The following is a 22,865-nucleotide window of genomic DNA, read 5'->3' on the forward strand; positions in this document are numbered from 1 at the left end:
TGAAGAAATACAGAAAATTTAATGTACTAGAAAATCCTTTCATCGAAATGAACTGAAAGTTATGTATAGTTACTTAAAATAGCCATCATCATTGATAGCTTTCAAAATTTAGTTTGTTACAATTAAAAAAATTCTTAATCTTTAATTTTCAAAATTAAAACTTAAAAATTTGCTAATCTATTGTTAAAAATTACTTCTAAATTGAAAGGACAAAAGGAAATCTGAAAAAAAAAATTATATTTTTAAAATAAAAAGATTTTATGTCAATAACTATACTAATTCTAAAGATATGGATAGAAGTCCATAATTATATTCTAATATTAGAATCACAATTTTGTTAACTCATAATTTTGAAACTATATCTGTTATCAATATATATATATAATCACAATTAATACAAAATTATGGAATCTTGAAATCAATCTTTTCTCAAATTCACTACAAAGTGTTTATATTCACACAAACTCAAAATTCAGTTAAATTAATCCAATAACTGCTAATTAGGTTTTGGAAATATTAAAGCATGCATTGCCAACAAGAATACAATAATGCAGAAAATTTCAAACTTAGTTTAACAGAAAGAAAGTTTTAAAAAAATTGATTAAAAAATAACTCTTTCACAAACATGAAAAGTTAAAAAACAGATGTTAAAAAATACCTCTTCTTCCTTCTCCTAAAACAACATCATCATTGTCATCATCAGAATAGCCACTCATGGATGAACTAGATTCATCGTCATCAGAGTGTGGTATATGGAAATCTAAATAAATACACACATAACGTTATTAAATTACTGCATTAGCCATACCTAGAATTTTAATGCATAATTATTATGCTTAAAGTAATTGAGTTAAGATTATTGTTTACTTTAGATTATCAAAATCTTCTTGTCCTAAATCACCATATTCAAATGCACTCAAAAATTTGTGTTTGGTATATCACTACATCGTTTAATGTCATCAGATTTGAAACAGATAATAGCAAATCCATTTTCAACCAGTATTAATGATTGATGTCTATGAAATTTTTTGCCATCCTGGTAAGAAAACATCTGAAGTGTATTTGTCCCATGTGATGAGGTTCACATTCTTAAATATAGACAAGAGCAATCAGGATGGGCTTAAATGGACAGCAAAGCTACTATAACTAGCTTAATTTCATTTTTCTAACTTGTTTAATTGTAGCATTATCATGTTCACATATATATGGGCATACTGACATAATTCTAATCTTTTATTTGAGGGGATGGATTCCAAGAGTTCTAAAACGTGGAGGTATCTCCAAATCTCAAGATTGAACATTGACAATTCTAGAATACAAGAAATTCTATAAATAAAGTGATATTATGGTATTATATCTATCATTATGTGCACTCTGATGCTGCCCAAAGAAAATACATTTACTCATTCTCTTTTATTAGTTTCATGCATTCAAACTTACTACATTTTATTCTCAGTGTATAAATATATGGCATCATAACTGTAGTATTTGTTATTCTTTAAAAAGTTGTATCCCCTGAAGTTACCCATCTCTTTTTTTTCTCAGTCCAAGTCACAGTATTTTCTTTCCATATTTAAATAGGATCGTACAGAATAATATTGGAGTTTTTGAAATTTTGCAAATTCTTTCAGATATTTCAACATTTCTAAATAAAATGCTGTAAGAAAATTGTTTGAATACAAAAAGAAAAGTGAAAAAAGAAAGAGGGTGGGGGGCTACTGAAATTTGCCTACAATAATTTTTGATGCATTTTTTTTTTTTGTTTAATTTATTAATTATTTCTTCTTTTCCCTTTATTAATTATTTTCAAATTTCATTTAAAAGAATTTCATTTTTCTACAATAAAAAAAAACAATTTTTCTGTAGTGGCTTTACTAGACTTGCAATACTTTTCTTAGTTAAAATACCTTACTGGGAACAAGATTGTACTGCATTAATAAGTCCATGCTCAACAGAAAGAATTAAGACCAAGGAAAATCTTAGTATGCAGAGGATAAAACTTTTCTGAGACAATAGAAAAGGAAAATTCCTCTAAGTAATTCTTCCTACAATTCAATGGAAGATAGATGGATAGAAAGATTGGATTATTGTAAGATTTGATAATACATGCAAAAGCTAAATAATTTAGTGATTAAATTTATGCATTGGAAAAAGAGAAGGCAGCTGCAGTTCTGCTGTACTAATACGTTAGTCACCTTTGGTTATAACTATATTTTTGAAAAAAATATACAATTCTTATCTGAGCAATAGCTCTTAAAAAGTGTAGGAACAAAAATTATTTTCTGTTTCTTGTTCTTTGGCTAGCAAATAAAAAGATTAGTTTGTTCCTGGGTTTAGATAATACACTCAAATGTTAAATAAATGATTAAATTTATGCATTGAAAAGTGGAAGTAAAAACTCTTGTAGTATATATAAACAAATCCCCAATTATTAACAGTATATTTATAGAAAGGATTTACAATTCCTACCTAGAATTTTACTAACTGCTTCGTTAAAAGCATCTGGATCAAAATTTATCTTTTGTTTTTTGCTGTTCGAGTTGTGGATAGGCGGCTCAACACCTTCAATATCTGAGTAACTGTGTACAAAGGATTTTATTCCATCAGTTATAGTTTTAGCAGTAGTTGCATCCATTGGTTTAGCTGTCATCTTTTCCAGCATAGAATCTAAAATTTCGGGAGTGATGACCATCCAACTGTCATCTGAAAAGATAAACACGTGTTTGCTTTAGAAATAGAAAAGAAAAACTATATTACTAATAAAAATTTGACATGAGGACAGTAAAAATACAATTTATTTGAATTACAAATAACAGGTTTAAGAATGAGCAAAAGAAAAATTACAAGATAAGATAATGATTTATAATATTTAACAATTTTAATAAATTAATATATTATCAAGAATAAGCAAAACTAATGTACTAGTCACACAGCTCCAAACACTGGTCTGATCTCGCTAATTTTTAATTCATACAAAAGTTTATGATCTCTAGATAAATCATTAATTTCATCAGCCCTCCTACACTCTCTATGTTTGTAAGAAGTTTCAAAAAAATTATTTTACAGTCCAATCTATATGTACAAAATGTCAAATGAGCTCTCTAGCAACCATTGACTGGATTTCGAAAATGTAATTGCATATGAAATCTTGTGTCACTTAGATACATTATCATTGATCAACATCCTCATTCCAAACTGCATCATTGCACAATATCAGGGGGGAGATAAACAAAAGAATGCATCATTGTTAGAATGTATCATGTTAAAAAAAAAGCTAAAATTCTACTTAATACTTAATTAAAATTTCAAAAATATTGTTCTCAGTTGCACATTATCACTTTCCAAATCATACATGTACCTGATTTGGTAACTTTAAGTCAAATAGTGCAGCCTGTAGAGCTCAACACTCAAACAAATACATACATTCCTTTATTATTATAAGAGTTTATGTTAATATGAAATTAAAGGGACCAGAGTAAAAATTCTAGTTTGTGACAAATTCAAATTAAAAATATTCGAATTAACTAAGTTCCAGTATGAAAAAATGAATATGCATTTAAATATATCTTCTAAAAGTAACTTCAGGGCAAAATTTTTCCATCAACCGTCTTCAAACACAGAAAAAAATGTGATACTTTGATAAAATCAGAACATACTTCTAACCCCTTGCATCTTTCAAGAATAAGAGAAATACAAAGTTCAAATATTATTGATATGATACAGTAATTTATTTGTAAAGAATACATTTTAATACAGAAATAAACAATGTAATCACTGATAAAAATCAGCATCACTCAAAGCTATATATATATATATACATATATAAAGATAATTTTTAAAAACAGATGTTTATTTGTACATCGTAAAGTAAAATATTTTGAGTTAATTATTCATTAATCTTTAGTTTTTAATTTAGAACTCATCTATATATATATAAAACAAAGTTGTAAATCATGTTAGTTACACCATTTATAACTCAAGGACGGCTGTACCGATTTTAATATTTGTTTTTTGTTTTTTTTGGATTTGTCTCAGCCTTGAATAACAGAATAGCCATTAAATAACATAAAAGTTCAAGCAAAAAAAATTAATCTTGAACTGCCACGGTATGGCATCTTTTGGCATCCAAACCACCAATGAAATTACCAGCTATCAAGTTGGTCAATATGTGAACTGCAATGAGGCTATTTGACGTATATTCTCATTCCCTATTCACGAACATCATTCCACTGTTGTACATTTGGAGAATGGGCAACGAGGTTATTTCATCGCGTCGACTGTTGCTCAATGAGCTGCAGCACCTTTGGCGACAAAACTGACGAGTTTCTTTGCGACTTGCCAAAGCGATCCATTTGCCCGAACGTTGCCTTACTCAGAGATTAAGCCACGTTATTATACTTGGAATGCTTCATCGAAGAAATTTCAACGTCGGAAGAAAGGGGATGCGGTTCCTGGTAATCCGGATGTGCGTTCTACTGATGCTCTTGGCCGTATTTATAGAGTTCATCCGAAGAATGATGAATGCTTCTATTTGCGGTTGTTACTGGTGAATATTCGAGGCCCAACATCATTCGAATCACTACGAACTGTTAATGGTATAGTGTGCCCAACATTTCGTGCTTCATGTCAAGAGCTCATTTTGCTTGAAAATGATAATCCTTGAAACACGACAATGGCTGAAGCAACTATTTCTGCATTTCCAAGTCAGATAAACACATTATTTGCTATCATCCTTTCGACATGCTTCCCATCCAATCCACGTGACCTGTGGAACATACAAGGATAACATGTCAGAAGACATTTTACATCGAATTCATGTAAGTTCGAGAAACCTCGATATTGAGGTAAATGAGGAGATGCATAACCAGGCTTTGCTGTTGATTGAAGACATGTGTTACCTCATGTGAGGCAGTTTATTACTGAAGTTAGGAATTCCAGCGCCAGATTGTGGAATGAACGACGCGTTTAATTGAGAAATGGAACGTGAATATGATCGACATGAATTAGATCAATCAGTTCAAATGAATGTACCTCTGCTGAACCCCCAACAGAAGGAAGTGTATGATAACATTAATGAAGGCAATTAATGATGGAAATGGTGGCTTATTTTTCCTGGATGCCCCTGGTGGAACTAGGAAGACATTCCTTATATCATTGCTTTAGCCACTGTTCCTGCGAGATTGGACATTGTGGTAGCAGTTGTTTCTTCTGGCATAGCGGCAACATTGTTGGAAGGATGCTGTACGGCTCATTCAGCGTTAAAGTTGCTGTTAAACCTACAAAATTCTGAACAAGGGACATGTAACATTTCGAAACAGTCTGCAATGGCCAAAATTTTAGTAGCATCTAAAATCAACATATGGGACGAATGCACGATGCGCACAAATGTGCATTAGAAGCACTTGACCAGACATTGAAAGATCTGCACAATGACTTGAGATACTTTGGAGGCCCAATGATTTTACTATCTGGCGATTTCTGCCAAACACTGCCAGTCATTCCAAGATCGACTGCTATCAATGAAATAAATGCTTGCTTCAAATGTGTGGCTCTATGTGAAAAAAACTTCAACTGACAACAAACATGAGAGTTGCATTGCTGAACGATCCATCTGCTGAAGATTTCTCCAAGCAATTGTTGACTATCAGTAATAGCCGTGTTCCTGTCGACGAATCGAGCGGATTAATTTCATTTCCTCGGAATTTCGTTTCCTCGAAAGATGAGCTCATCAACAAAGTGTTCCCGAACATTACTGATAACCACAAAAATCACAAGTGGTTGAAATTAGCAATTTTGGCGGCTAAGAACAAAGATGTGGATGACTTAAACTTCGTAATTCAGAATCAACAAACTGACTGTGTAACAAACAAAGACGAAGTCACCAATTATCCATCTTCAAATGTCTTTCTGACAAGCCATTGTAATACTTATTTTTGTAGTTTTATTGAATTTTTTTTCCATATATTATTATAAGAAGTCAAATATGATTAAAATCGGAACAGCCGTTCTTGAGTTATAAATGGTGTAGCTGAACTGTTCATTGATTGTTAGGTGGTACGAAGTTCGGTGAGTCAGCTAGTATGGAATATACATATATTACGGAATTCTGAAATCCATTTTTTAAATTTACTATCAGGTGATTAAAATTTGTTTAATCTATTAATTAATTGATAATTAGGTTCTAAATATAATAAAAAATTGTTTGGTGAACAGAGGCATAAAATTGCAAAACTGTAGTACACGAGTTGAAAAATCAATTAAAAAATATGTCATTACAGGATTATTATTCTTATTTTGTTTTGTTTTTTAAATCAAGGATTTTCAAAGGGTTTTTCTAGAAAATTCAAGGGCTTTAAAATTGTACATTTCAAATATAAGAATGTAAATGATAAATTTAAATCAAATATTTTTCCCATTAACTTTTAAATTCCCCCTTATTTCTTGTTTACTATTTTGACATGTTTAAGAGATGATTACTAAAAACACCAGTTATATTCATCTTTCAGTTAATAAAATAAAACTTACTTTTCATAATTTTTTTTGAGATCACAAAACAAGCACCATCACTGTTAGCCAATGTATGGTTATACTAAATGCTTTCACAAAAACTAATACTAGATGCACATATCACATTTTAGTTGAAACAAAATTCATTAAAAGAGTACTAATCCAGAAAAATCTCTAACCCTACTTTTCAACAATGCTAGTCAGAATGAAGGAGGCAAATGCAAGAGGCAGATACAAATTAATAAAACTTATTTACATTTATACAAATGAGCTGGAAAGAGTATCATTAAAACATTTAATATTTATATTTTAAGTACCTCGGCCATTTGAATTTCAAAATGATGAAAGAATAGTCTGAGGGGATGATTTATACCTGTTATTGTAAAAAATAATAATAATAATAATTGAGTTTTCAATTAATTTTAGCATTTCTGGAAAGTTGACAGAGTTCTTTTTTCTTGTTTTAAGCAACAAGCATGCGAAATTTGGATGAATTCCATCTTATTGTTTAGAAGATGTGGGAAACATAAATATACAGTTATAATGACCTTTATTTATATTAAGAAATCATGTCACTGGAAAAACACAGGTGCGTGAAATTACTGAATTTTAGTACCATAAGTGAGTATAAAGTTAATTAGAAATAGTTAAATACAATCCCATCCCATCCATTTTACAAATCGTTAAATTCAAACATGTAAGAAAGAAAACATATCTTTAACAAATGAAAAATTTAAAACATGATTCATTGATGACATCATACCATCTGGAGGCCTTAAAGACTTTTCTGCTTCTTTCATCTCTTCATAATTATTATTGACAGTTTTCAAAAGTTTCAAAACACGAACGCCAGGAGAGGAACTTGCAGGTGTCCCGGAACTAGCAGTTGCCCCACGATTTAAAGATGATAAGTAGAATTCTTTGGCTTTAAGCATCAGTGTATTATGCATCTTGGAGCCTTCTACTTCATCCTATCAGGAATAACAAAAATATGAAAATAATATGCCAAAAAATAATATTTTGTGTAAGTTTTATACTTTTTTTATATACATAGATTGTTATCAATAAAAAAAAAAATTGATTTTGAAATTTAGAAGAATCTACTCTTTTCAGAGCTTTTCAAGTCTATAAAAATTCAGTTATAGAATAATGCCTGCCAATAATATTGAAAATTTGAAAACATAAAGAGTAAGACAAATGAAATTTGCTATGTGATATTTACACCAAAGATGTGAATTTATCAAATTTTGAATGAAATATATAAAAGAGAAATATGTCTGTCCATCAATGTACATGTGAATACAATAATTCAAAAGAATTAAAAATTACAAAGAAAGATTTATTACAGGGTTTAATCATAAAAAATAATAGATCTTCAAAGCAATTTTAAAAGGGGACTCTTCTATACCCAAGAAATCATTTCAAATCTTCATGATCTTCAGGATTTAAACAAAACCTGTACTCTTCAGTGGATACCTGCACACATTGCCATTGCAAGCAATGAAAATGCAGATAAATTAGCCAAGGAAGCCAGAAATCTCAACATTAACGACTATTAGAGATGCATAATCCTCGATTTTTTGAATAACAAATAATATTGCTATTGTTATTTTTAAATATGCGTTCCAAATATCTGTTATTTCAATCATATTATTAATTAAAAATTATTACTTAATATTAAATATAAAATTTATTAATTGTAATTAATACTTAATTTACTAATTTAAGTAACCTGTGATTGAATTAATTTATCTGTTTCAGCTTACTTCTTAAGATTTTTTTTTCTCAAAACTATTTATTTAATTTATTTATTAGAGTGAACCATTTTCTGAAAAAGGTGAGTTAAAAATATATGTCATTTCTTTAGAATGTTTACTTTAGTCCTATATTCTACCAATAGATGCCGCCAGCAGTAAACAGAATACATGTAATCAAAGTCAATCATGTCACAAGCAATTAAAAATGATCTGTATGGAATAGCGCATCATCAAATACGAATATCGGTCACTCCCGTAAAGTGGAGCAGTGACTTCGCACTTTCCAGTGAAGCCTCGCACTTTCCGGTGAAATCACCATTCCGATAAATTTCAGTGATATGCAATTCAATGATACGATACGATAATTCCAAAAACCGGTCCGTTCACTTTTCAATCCAATCACAGATTTCTTTCGAGAGCTTCCATTGGACAGATCGTATCGATTGTTACTTTCCAGTGAAGTCACCGCTCTGGCAAATTTCAGTGATATCGTATCAATTTTACTTTCTATCGTGATCCAAAACCTGTAATCGAAATATCACCAGTAAGATCGTATCAAGGATTTGAATCACACCCCTCTTTGAAAAGTATTGATCACTTGTATTTGTGACTTTTTGATATTGGTTACGTAATAACCGCTCTTAAAATATTCGTCATCCCTAACGACTATAACATTTCCATCCAAGATGCAAATGCAATAGCTAAATCTAAACTAAGAGAAAAATCAATACCAACAAAACACGATTTGTAATATAAATGCAGATAGGTCCACTACAAAAACTATAGCTAGGCTGAGAACCAACCACCGCAGAGGCATTAAGATCGACAGAGAGGGCAGAAGAGTCTACAGGAACAGTGATAACTGCCCAGATACGCAGCTGACACCATTCCACATCTTTGAGTGTCCGGCTATGAGTGTTAATCTGAAAGAAATGGGAGTCTTGCCGTCGTTGATAGATCTGTATGATGATAACATCAAGCAAATTGCAGAAGCAGTAATCAGAACTCATGAATACATTTAATTCGGCTATGTCATAAACACGACAAAAAAAAAAAAAAAAAAAAATCTTCATCCAAGTTTGGACATAAACAGTCAATGATTTGACAAATAAGCAAAACAAGAAAATGAAATTCTGCATATGATCTTATCAACAAAATTGTAGTTGTGTGCCTAAGTTGTTTAAGACAAATCATTTAAAGGAAATGGTCCAAAATGAATACTTAGTTTCTTCATTATATTACAAAGACTAAATCATCATTAAGCATAAATAAATAAACAAAAGTTGCAAAATATTCTTTATGATTTCAAACTAATGTTGAAATATTAAAAATGATTTAACTGATCCAATAAAAGATTCTATATAAAACAAACTCAAATATTAAAATGCAAAAGCACTTAAAAAAATTATTCTTCATACAGATTTTCTTCAAATCATTAATACATGTAAAGTAATTGTACTTTTAAATTCAATTTTCAATATCATCAAATTAAATATGCACTTTTATTCTTACCCTAAAATAACCTCTGTCTTTCAAATTTTTTGCAAATCGTTTCCATCGAACATCACTGCGGAAATCATATTCTGCATCATCTTTTCCAACTTCCATTCTTTTCTCAGCATTGGAAGCAAGAATTTCGAAACCACATGCCTATTCAAAAATTCAAGAAAAGAGAAAATAACATTAGAATAAATAAAACATCTCAAAGGAATATATTATATGAGATTTGTACATAAGTTAAAGATATTCAAAAGAAATTTCTGACAGATCAAGGAAAAAGTTTATTATTTATACAGACTCTCTAAGTATTTTGCAATCTATAAAATCATTTTATTTTCATCCTCATAACCATCCTTTGATTTTAAAGGCTCTTGATCGTTTTACCAAATTGACTTTACATTATTTTATTATTTTTTTTGTGTTAGATACCATCTCAAGTGGGAATTGTAGACAATGAGGAGGCAGACAAAGCTACCAAATAGATGAATATTACAAGGACCATTTCTATCCCTGGGAGAGACATAGAGAAGCACATAAAAATGTTTCTTTATTCTAAATGGTGGATTCAATGGGACCTTGAAACTAACAACAAACTTCATATTATCAATCCCCATTCAAATATTTTTACTTTCTTGAAAGAAATTGGTATTTTCCATTTTATTTAACTAGAAACAATTTTACCTCCACATTACTTAGTTTTTGCAAATTTTACTTTCACTTTTTAGAACTTCATTGTATATTTTTTATCTTCAACCAAATGTTTGGCGTGGCATAGCGAGATATGGCTCTTGCACCACAAAATCCTAACTAACCAACCATGTTATCATACCTCATGTAAAGCCTTCACCTTCATTATTGAACTGAAAAGTAGATGCAATATTAACTTGTTCATGCATTCTGCATACCAGATTCACTCATCTTTAATTGTTGCTGGGTGAACAACCACCATTGTGTTTGAACTATGATTATCAAATATTGGTTCAACACACCATGTCAGAGAGTCTAAAATTCAAAACCCAACATTTCCAATTCTTTTCAAAAACTTAACATTCCATTATCTTTCTTAGTTGACAAGACATATCAGGCTCAACTTTTTTTAAAGTCTATAAAATTTTCTCCACTCATTCACATATTGTTTGCAATTTTTGTTAAAATTTCTTCTTATGAAATGACGAGTAGCATTGGCTGCATCTAATTATGAAGAAACTCTAATATCACGCAGTGGTCTAAAAGTTCATCTAATCGCATACTAATACTACTTACGATGCAAAGGATTCAAAAGTTGGAGATCAACATCCTTTTAAAAACATCAACGGGATTTATTCATTAAGGTTCAACAGAAAATATAAAATCAAGAAGTTACTTTACAAAATTTTAAAAGCACAGAAAGTATTATAGTGTCTATTCTCAGACATTTCTGAAACGCGTAGCAAACAAACGTCGCTAGAGCGAAAAGCAAGCCAGAGAGCGGGAGAATGGATTCGGATATATCCCCTTACAAAAGCTGGCATCCACTTTTATATGATCTCATGGCGATCACGTGATTTTACATGTACATACAGATTTACATTTGCATATTGCACAGTAGTTACGACTCGAATCAGAAATACCGAAATCTTATGCTAATTAGTCAGATGATTGCATCAAAATAGTTTAATCTTAGACAATATTAAATTAGCACGAGATTATGATAATTTATTATTTACGAGATGAATATGTTTAAAGATTAAAAGAAACAATTTCTCAAGAAAGAACAGAAGCAAACTATGCTTTTGTTTATGTAGGCATTTTCGCGTACATTTCGAACTTTGGCTAGGAAAACTAACCGAAAAAGGTAATAATAATTACGATTAAATTATCTTTTTCTTAACAATTTTAAGTATTCTTGTACACTACTCAGTTTTTATTATTTTACATTGATATGACTTTAATTCTGGTTTTGCACAGCATACACAAAACCATGGCTCTTGCGCCAGAAAAAATCCAGATAATCCAAACTAAAGATATTCAAAATTTAAATAAAATAAGGCTAAATCTACATAATGATAATTATAAATTTAATTTATAAATCTTAAAAACTATAACCACTCTAATCAATTTCAATTTTACTTAAAAATAAATTTCACATAATTTTAAATCAGTTTTCATTTAAAATAACAGTATTTTAACTTCTAAATGCTTGCTAAAATAATTTATATGCTGGAAATAAATAACAACTTTTGAATAAAAGCAAATTTATCACTATTATACTAATAATTCATCAGCACTTTAAATGCTTCCAGGTTGTTAAAATAACGATTAATATATTGTTACAAATATATAATTTTGCTTCACGGCGCAGTTAGTTCAATCACTCGCTGGAAAGACCATTTTTCTATCAGCTCTGTTGGATGCTCATCATGTGCAATGTCAGTAATCCCAGAGCTTGGCGACAAAATAGATAATACTAGAAACTTCCAGAATTTTAGTGATTGAGCTAATAAGAACCGAGATATGTCTGACTGTTCCAGAACCTTCACTGCCCGCCTCCAGGAATTATAAAAGTTTGGCAGTCACAAACTGAAGTCAATCGTATATTGAGTCATGGAAAGAGACGGCGGAATAGTTGGATCAGTCCGCGAAATGTAAGCATTGTGTGGAGCTCAAGCGATTACTGAATTGAGCTGTGTGCCGAGTCCTGGTGTTTATTGTAGAAGCAGCATCAAGTCGTGTGCAGCATTCAGTTAAGTAGCAGTGAGTTGGCAGTTGGATACAGCTAAAGCGAGGAGACAGTGGAGAATTGCAGATATTTGGAGAGACCATAGAGTGAAGCTACGCAGATTTCCTCCTCCTGCTGAATTCTATCTGTCTGCTTTGTGTGCTGTGGTTGTTTTAACTATCAATTATTACTTGTAGGCTACTGTTTGTTGTAGTGTGCTGCTGTGTGTTGCCTGTGTTTGTCTCAGCTATATATTTGTCATCTCAGTGCATTCGTTTCATCGTGTGTAATAAAAGTCATCTGTTACTGAAGGACAGTTCTTCATCAACCAACAAATCTTGAAAGAACCCGGATGCATCCGTAAAAATATATTTATTAATACTGCAAACAGTTATATATTCTTCGGAACATGTATTTCAATTTAACATTTTATTTTTAAATACAAATATGAGTCCATATTCATAAAATTTAGCAATCTCTCTTTCCCATATACATAAAACAAGCAATAAATAAATAATTACCAATTTCATGCCGAGCTCATGTGCTTTTCTATCAGGATGGTTGACTGGAGGCAAATTCCACCCTGTCATTTTATCTGGTTCATAATTCTGACTAGATAATTGTGCATACAGACAACGTGTAAAAGTAACCTTAAAAAAAAGATGTTGCACACAAATAATTACACAACTGAAACTGAAAACGAAAAATGATTCAAAATGAATTATAACATTAGATTAAAGATAATAATTAAAAGAATATTCTTATAAAACCTTTCAGCCATATAAAAGTAGAATAAAACATCTAATCAAATTATTACTCTTACATGACCAATGATAATACAATTATTAATATTATCAAAGCCAGAAAATTATAATACATAGTGCCCTCAAACTATCTCTACAATTTCAAAACTACATAATTGATGAGATGCATTAATCAAATTTGTTCCATGTACATCATTATAAAAAGTCTATTATCAAATGACTTTTATATAGGTAAGGAAGGAAAAGATTTTCAACAATCTTCCTTTTCCTCCCAGAGGAAAAGGAAGATTGTTGAAAAAAATCCTTAGAATTAGTTACTCCTCATGAAAATATGTATTGTCACATGTGCATAAATTAATGATTTAAAGCAAAAAAAAAAAAAAAACTAAAAAATTTATTTTAAATTAAAATTTTACTTCATTTAACCTTTATGAAGACACTATGGTACAAACATGAAATCTAGAACTGTTTTGATACCCTTTGTGCTTCTAATTAAATCCTCGTGAAGGTATATTAGGTTGTAAGAAGAATTCACTAACTACTTCTGAATCAGAAATTTAAATCACATATTTGTCTATTCTTTTGTGTTAATTAAATACTATAACTTTAAAATATTTTGTGGAATCTCTCACATTAAATTTCAAAGAAATGTATCACAAGTAAGTATTTCTTTACACTTATAAATACACAAGCAATAGAAAGTACATAAAAGGAATAGAAAAGTTTTTTACCTCTGACATAACTTTAGTTTCTGGTGCAAAATATCTCATAGCACGACAGGCCTGAAAATCAAATAAAACATTAGAAAATCCTAAACAAACTCCCCTTTCCCTCCAATTATAAAAGACTTATACATACTTTCAAGTCTATAGGATCTCTTAAGTAGAATGCCTTAACAGCCTGAGACAACAAGCTTGGGTCTTCCTTCAAGATAGCAGTAACAGGGCATGGAACACAGCAATGAGCTCTATGCTTATATTCATCAATCCTCATTGGGTACCTGTTAAAAATAAAAAAATAATAATAATAAACTGAAAATACATAAATAATTTACATGATAAAAGATATTTAAACTGCTGAATAAATTTTCTCTTACCTTCACAATATTTAATTTTGAATCATTCTTTATATGTTGTTCATAAATTATAAAAAAGTTTTGGGCAGTTTATAAAAATCATTTACTACTATTGATACTCAAATTTCAATTAAAAGTAAAGCTCAAGATGCTAAGAAGATTTTGTGTATGGCATCATATAAACAATTTTTTAAATTAAATTTTATATACATATTTTTAGAAAAAATGCATGATGGTATTTTGTCAAATGTAATCCATTTTTCAATATATGCTAGCCTTATACTTATTTGGTCTAGGAATTAATTCGTGTGGTTTTACAAGAGACGGCGTAATTAGCTTATTGTCCCATAGTTTCGTTTTTTCAAACATGCATTTATTTAAAACTACTGTTATTGCGCATCTAGCCTAGTATGTTCCATTTGGTTTAAGCGTAAACAACAATAATTTTTATTCAACTGAAAATATCAAATTTTGTGCCTGATAAAGTGTTTTTGCATGAGGTTCTTCTACATTACTTTAACATGAAGAAAAGTGCTACCGAAAGTCATCGTATTTTGGTGGAAGTTTATAATGACCATGCTCTAGCTGAGCGAACATGTCAGAAGTGGTTTGCACGGTTTAAAAGTGGTGATTACGGCTTGGAAGACCAATAACGACCTGGACAGCCAAAAAAATTTGACAGCATTGCTCGATCAGGATTCGTGTCAAACGCAGGAAGAACTTGCAAAATCATTAGGAGTTGATCAAACAACAGTTTCCAAACGCCTCAAAGCAATGGGAATGATTCAAAAGATGTCACATTGGGTTCCATATGAATTGAAAGAAAGAGACGTTGAAAGAAGAAAAATCGTTTGCGAAATGCTGCTTCAAAGACAGAAAAATAAATGATTCTTCCATCGGATTATTACTGGTGATGAGAAATGGATTTATTATGATTATCCTAAACGAAAAAAAGCCAGGGTAATGACGGGTGAACCAGGCCCATCACAACCGAAACAAAATATTCACTGTGCAAAGGTTATGCTGTGTATATGGTGGGATATGAAAGGTGTGATGTACTATGAGCTTCTGAAATCTGGTGAAACTATTAATGGAAAATGTTATCGACTTCAGTTGATGCATTTGAAACAAATTCTGGCCAGAAAACGACCAGAATGGGATAACAGACATAATAAACTTATTTTCAACATGATAACGCTCGACCACATGTTGCAAAACTAGTCAAAACATATTTGGAAAACGTCGGATGGGAAGTGTTACCCCACCCACCGTATTCACCAGACATTGCTCCTTCAGACTACTACTTGTTTGATTGCATGAATAAAGATTTGCTTGGACAGCAGTTCACTTCTTCAGAAAATATTGAAAAATGGATCTCTGATTGGATCGCTTCAAAAAGTGAGGAATTCTTTCAACACGGAATTCATAAATTGCCTGAAAGATGGGGAAAAGTAGTGGCTAGCGATGGACAATATTTTTGATAACGTATTGATGTATTTTGCTTTTGAAATAAAGCTTTAATTTTTTATTAAAAACCGCACAAATTAATCCCTAGACCAAATAGATACACTTTTACGGAACAGTAATGTGGTAATATAAAGTGACTCCACCCTTAGCAATTGAGAAGCACAGGCACCACTTGTAGACTAACACCAGACTATCTAAATACGGCACGATCTGTTGTGTACAAGTTGCAGAGTGCTTTAACATTATGTTACCCATTTAGGTCTACATCACCAAAAGAATGTCAATACCATTCTTTTCCATTTAAAAATAATATAATAATACATTTACATATTCATTGTAGCATAATTACAGCATTGCAATAAAAAAAAAATCCCATATTCGTATTCAGAATACAAATTTATTATGTCATTATTTTATTAATACAATAATAATTCAACTATATTAAAATCCATTTAAAGAGCTAGATGAAAACATCAGCAGTAAAATTTCAGTACAGAATTACTTAAAAAAGGAAAGACAAATTTCAAAAGATCTCTACCAGTCCATGAGATAAGAAATCTTTTTCTAATAGAGTCCCATAAGGAAAAATTCAATAGGATATATTCAGAAAATTTCTTATCACCTTCATTGGCCCACAATGGGTGAATTTAAAACAAAAGCACATAATACAAAAACAGTGAATGCTTTCATATAATTGAAACAAAGTACCAAATATTCAAATTTTATAATCAAAAAAGATTACTTTCTGTTTTATGAAATAAATAATCCTACAGGGTGTGGCAACAAACAATTTTTAATATAACTTTATTAAAAATTAATAAATAAAAAAATATAACAAATAATAATAAGAGTAGAGATTTACTGATAAATAAATTTAATTACCGCCGCCTGCAAAGTGTCCGCCTTTTGCAGCGATGTAGAGACGCAAATGCTTATTGAAATTTCCAGCAATGGGCCACAAGTCTTCTACTTTTTAATTTATCTCATTCCCACCGAAGCTATTGCTTTAAAATTCCAAACTTTTGTGTGGATTAGTGCAAACTCTAGACTCCGAAATGGGCCACACACTGTAACCCATGGAACTGAGATTCATCAAGTTTTGTGCCCACTCTCCAAATGATATCATGTCGAGAAAATGTGCCATGCACCACTCTTGTGTTTTTTGTTTGTTTGTTTGTTTGTTTTGGGCCTTGTGAACTGGTGAGAATCTTTTTGAAAATCCAGTTAATATAGCCGAAGTGCTTTTTAGTACACAGAAGTACAATAGTTTCTAAAATGTCCCGCCAGTACACTTTATTTTAAAGTTCTCATTCCCCAAATCCAGAGGTGTTATGCCACTTGCACAAATTCTGCCGTAGACCATGGCCAACTTCGGATGTTGACGATGTTCAACAATTGCTGAGGTGCCTGGAGCATCTACAGACCAGATCCTATCAATCTGGGTGTTATGAACTCATTGGATGGTAATGAGCTTCTCATTAGTGAAAAAGAATCTCTCCCAGCACTGACTTGCAGCCCATCTCAAAAGTTTTCTGCATCTTTGGAGTCATCATGAGTTTGTTTTCTTCAGTGAGAAACTGAACTTTTTGGAACTTCTAAGGCTTGTCCAAGCTCCGTTTTTGCTATTCGTCACATTGATCGGTCACTTATTCCCATTTCACGAGTGATCTTTCTCATGGAAACTCTCGGATTTCATTGAATCACTTTTTGATGGCCTTACAGCTATTAAAAGTGTTTAATGTACGCTTTCATTCATTTCCTGGAAGCCGGCCATCATTGCCAAACTCTTTGAAATAACAGAATACACCAGACACCATTTGCCAAGACACATTAAGCTAACTAATGATTTCACACTGTCATTTTCCTTGCTTAAACAATTTTAAAATAGCAGATCTTTGGCTTCACATTGTAAAAAAGCCAAAAAACACTACTTAAACTAAAAGATACATTATAAAATATCTTATAATTGACAGAAGACAAAAAGAAATGAACACAAATTTAAAAGAAATTAGTTAACTTCTATTCTACGATGCAATAACTTTATCTGAGTTTTTTTTATGTTCCTGGTAACTTAATAACTTTGCTTAACAAGTACAAATTATTCATGAATCTTACTTGTAATGTGAAACACTGATTAATTAAAACATTTTTTTTTCCCATAGGAATCCATGTAAAATAGGACAATGCATTCCACTACAATAAAAAATATTCACACAAATTTACAATAAAATAAATTATTTAAGATGCACGCTTTTCTTTACAAGAAAATTGTCTAATGATATTTGTTTTTGGCTACACTTCAAAATTTGTCATAAATGAGACACAGTATAATTGTTAAACGAGTTTGTAGCACACATAGCTACTGTCTTATCAAGATGATGCTTCTTAATTTACAATGCAACGATTTCCCATGTTTTCAGCATTTCCTTTACTTCACTGAAAGGCTGTTGCTCTATTGTATCCATTAATTCTTCCTCTCCCAGGCAAACTTATCTGAGGTAGAATGCAGCTCCATTAGTTCTTCTGCCTACGCTCTTCCATCAGCTCATCAATGTCATTCTAAAGTCAGTGGTATTGCGTATCTGGTGAAGACCATCTGCCTCTAATCCCATAATCTTTGCCAGACACACAGTACCACTGATTCAAGCTCCATATGCATTTGCTCAAATTCCTTGGAGTTGCAGTCGACAGTGCTATCCAGCAAAAACTTCTTCCATGTAAATATGAGGTTTCTCTTCAAGAAGCATTCAACATAAACTGATACAGGCAATCCAACATGTAACGTCGCAGCATCTCTTTGCCTCTTATTGTGCAAAACATTACTCACTAAGTAAGACAATTTTTTTATATTTTATTTTATTTGTTATGTGAAATGCTTGTTAAGTGAGGATTAACTTAAAAATGATTAGGTACTTTAAAAATGATTAGGAAATAAACAACTGAACAGAAATGAATAAAAATAAATTTTAGAGTACTATTATCGTGTCATCACAAGGAACAAGATGATCCTAAAATGAAAAAGTTTATTATTGAAGTCTTTAAAATTTGCCTATTTCCAATTAGATAACATGACCAGTAGTTGCAAAATGAAAAAGAAAATGGCATCACGTTTTTGAAAAATATATGTGACTGAAGTTTTCCAAATAAAAACAAAAAATTTCATATTATCTGCAAAGAATAATACAAATATAAATTAAATTTTTAACATTAGACAATTATTATACATACTGTAATGGATAGGCATAAAGAACTATATCAGTTTGATTAATTAACACAAAAACTGCTTACTCTTTAATTCGATCTCTTATCATCTCTTGCACAGATGAGGAGGCTTTTGTAATGGAAGGAAACTGACGAACAAATGAGACTGCAGTTGAAAGTGAAGGAACACCTTTTGGTAACTGAATCGCGTCATTAGGGGTCCAGGCTTTTGGGATTATATGAAGTGCTCCCTGATGAATAAAAACCTGGAAGAATTCATTTGATTCATTATTATATTTATGGATTTTAACACTTTTATTATAATATTTAGAAAAAATACACAACATTTCTTGTTTCAAAATGTATCATTAGTGAATAAGAAGAAAACTGTTTATAGCTGAATAAAAATGATTTGAACCAAGGAATTGGAAAAAGTTAAGATTTTTAACATCATGTCATAACACCGGGCATAATTATTTGCTATTATCTGCTTTACTATTATCAAGTCCTTTCTAAAACTAATCTAGCTTAAGACAATAACAGGATAAAATATTCCACATTAATTGCTTAAGAATACCCAGAGTATTGGTAAAATATTTCACAATGAGAATATACATTTATTTACATATTACACAATTTAAGAATATACATAGTGATTGGTCAAGTCCTTTTAAATCTTTTAATTTCAAAACAGTGTCTCATATAGTTAAAGAAGTAATGTGTACTTACTTGTAGCAAGGTGACTATATTAAATCTTTTGATACAGGTAACAGTGCTGCTAGCAGTAAAATAAGGAATTATAAAAAATACTGGAGATTAGCCAGAGTCTAATTAAAAATATGCATGCTACAATATGTTTATTTTTCACTGCTAAAATTTCATTTTACTGTAACTTAAAATTTGTTACGATAATACCAGAAAATAGATTTTTTTTTCAACTTAAGGATTAACACTTTTCAAGTCGCAAAAAGTTCATTATTTTAATTGTAATATATCTAAGCCGATTTTATCTATAGCACTATGAAACCTTTTCTCATGTTTTATTATGGTATAGCAAACACTTTTCTAAATGTAGTTTCTAATCAATCGCCTTTTAATTTTTGTTACTTTTTGTAATTTCCTTATTTTACCAATAGGGATGCAATCTTATCTTTATAACTTTAGGATAATCAATTTACAATAGGTATTTCTTGACCATTTTTCTGGCTACATGACACACCATTTTGAATTTAAAGGATTTAAAATGAATTTAACAATCATTCTACATATAAATACAATAAAGAATCTTGATAAGATTTTAATTTTTAGATATTTTCTTCATGAACAAAGAAAAATTAAATTACTTTGTGATTTCAAAGCAGGAAATTAAATTCTACTATGCTTTACCTATTTACAGAAAACTTTGAGACTACATTTTGATTTCAAATTTATTCTGTAACCCAATCTGCAAAAAAAATATTTTCGAGACCCAATGTGCAAATAAGTAAGTGCATAAAATAAAAAAACTAAGCACTATTTCTGATAAACAAAATTATTTAAATTTATAAACTTAGAAATTTTTGAAGGAATTTTGCTGCTGAAGATGACTTTCTTTTTTTTTTTATTTTCTTTTGTTGACTCCATATAATCTTACAGAAGTTTTTACAGTTTTACAACCAAATTCAAAGTCACAATTCATAGTTTTAGAATACTCTCATTAATTGAAGTGTATTTCAACAGTTTTATAAAAAAGTGCATAATCAAGAGTATCATTTACAAATATCAGCACACATCAAATGAGCAATGTCAAGATTTATATTATCATAAAAAAAAAACTTGCAAAAACATATCACAACATTAAAAAAAAACAAAAAAAACAATGCCTGAAATTTTTTTTTTTTTTTTTTGACATGCAGCATCCTTATCAGATACCATTGCTTTTACTTTTAAATAATGATTTGAAACTGATCCAAGGTGAATTGCATCAATTCTGGATCTGACAGGAGCCGTATTTTCTTTTATAAATAATACAATTGCTTGCATCAATAAGAAATTCAAAAGAAGGGAACAATTAATATCCTGTCTAAAATATATTTGAAAAGTTCAGTCATCCTAACTTCCAAGAATAATAGCTATCTTCAGATCTAAATTAGCATTAGTATTCAATTATTTTCATTCATGTATGATGAAGTACTGATAGATACAAAATCATGGATACTTATAGAAAAAGTCATGAGGATTTAAAAAAAAAATCATTTTTAAATAACTATTTACAAAATATAAAAATAATTATTAACTATAATTATGAATTTTAAAAATTAAACTACAGACTTTTTATAATAATTATGCAACATATCCTTTTGTTTGTTATGTTTCAAAGATATTCATTATAGACTTCATGTAACTTTAGAATAAATAGTTAGAGCTTTTATTTCAATTCAGTATAAGATATATTATCAGCAGTAAAATCATAACAAGATTGATTCATCAGAACTATAAAAATTATTTGCACATTACTTTGTTATGTAAATAAAATTAAGAAAAAAAGCACCACTAGTAATAAAAATTATAATTAAACATCAATTTTTGAATATTGATCAGTAAACAATAAATGTAACATACAATTATTAGAATCATAAAAAATGTTTAGTAAATAATAAATATAACATGCAATTATCAGAATCATAAAGATTATATATATATATAAAAAGCATATTTTTTTTTAATTTTCGCTTACTCTATTTTTACTGGTTTTAAGATTCAACCATTTAGGTATATGGTCAGCAGCTTCTATTAGCAAGAATTCGCCATCCTCATCTTGTATCCTAAAGAGGCGAAATGCAGAAAAAAAAATTATATAATTATTCATTGCTAAATCTTCATAAAAGTTTATTCTAAAGAATTTGAAAGAATTTCTGCAAGTCTTACTGAATAATTAGATTCTTATTCTTCTCGGAAAGGTAATACAAAAGATAAACAATAAACCATTCGTCTTCATCGTTATCTTCGTAACATGTTATTCCTTCTAAATGTGGCGGGAAACCTGCAACAAATGAAAAGGCATTCAAACAAATCTCAAAATATATATATATACTCACGTAAAATATAAAATAAGATTACAACAGTATTCTTGTTAAAGAATAATTATAAAAAAGAAGAAGAAAAACCTGTTGTTGAAGAATCCACAACTCGCAGATTAAAAGGATCATTTTGCCAAATATAACGGCGTAGAAATCCAGAAATTTGAGATAAATACTTTTCTGCTGTTAATTCTAATGCTTCCGTACTGATTAAATTATAATCCCCATCATCATTAGGACAAAATAATTTATAAATAACGGTATTTTCTGATGGGTCCAAGCAGACAGCCATGATGGTTTTGTTCAGTAGAGTTGCCAAAACAAACTGACAACATAAGTCTAAGCATAAATGAATCACAAAGGAATTTTGTTGCTCATGAAATATGCAACTGAAATAAATAATCATTACGTAATATATTTAAATTTATTTAAACTACTCCTCATGTTTAATTATATTGAACTTTTCTACAAAAAGCTTGTTTTAATTTACCCTTTTTCCAACAATATTTACATTTCAAATCAGTAGTAGTAAAAGCAGATACTAATATGTATGGGGGTTTTTCCCCCTTTTTCTTTTTTTTATCTGCCAAGTTCTGCGGAATAAAATATGAACTTAAATAACGATCGAAGATTTAAAGAATTATAAATATAGAAATCGCAGCTATAATCTAGAGTATCTTTCCGCTTTCTTTAAAATTTGTACAAAATTATGCGCAAGCGCATAATCAAATAAATCAATAAAATCAATAAATGCATGAAAATGAATATAGTTAAAAATCATATTGATTGATATTATAAATGAGTTTCATTGTTCGATTAATACAATTCTGTTTCAGG

General features: G+C 30.1%; 1 protein-coding gene across 1 annotated transcript in view; it reads right to left on the reverse strand.

Annotated features, from left to right (window-relative positions):
- LOC129980997 (protein ecdysoneless homolog) overlaps window positions 1-22,360 on the reverse strand; it is a 29,737-nt gene extending 7,377 nt beyond the window's left edge. The window contains exons 1-11 of the mRNA XM_056091572.1: window positions 22,116-22,360; window positions 21,877-21,991; window positions 21,686-21,773; window positions 19,057-19,235; window positions 14,085-14,226; window positions 13,958-14,008; window positions 12,984-13,112; window positions 9,777-9,914; window positions 7,271-7,478; window positions 2,470-2,703; window positions 659-760 (exon numbers count right to left, since the gene is read on the reverse strand). Of these exons, the coding sequence (XP_055947547.1) occupies window positions 659-760; window positions 2,470-2,703; window positions 7,271-7,478; window positions 9,777-9,914; window positions 12,984-13,112; window positions 13,958-14,008; window positions 14,085-14,226; window positions 19,057-19,235; window positions 21,686-21,773; window positions 21,877-21,991; window positions 22,116-22,320 (1,591 nt within the window). The 5' untranslated portion in view covers window positions 22,321-22,360. The remainder of the gene's footprint in view (window positions 1-658; window positions 761-2,469; window positions 2,704-7,270; window positions 7,479-9,776; window positions 9,915-12,983; window positions 13,113-13,957; window positions 14,009-14,084; window positions 14,227-19,056; window positions 19,236-21,685; window positions 21,774-21,876; window positions 21,992-22,115) is intronic.
- Window positions 22,361-22,865: the final 505 nt, after the last annotated feature.

This window comes from Argiope bruennichi, chromosome 8, assembly GCF_947563725.1.
Source record: "Argiope bruennichi chromosome 8, qqArgBrue1.1, whole genome shotgun sequence".
Classification (NCBI taxonomy): Eukaryota; Metazoa; Arthropoda; class Arachnida; order Araneae; family Araneidae; genus Argiope; species Argiope bruennichi.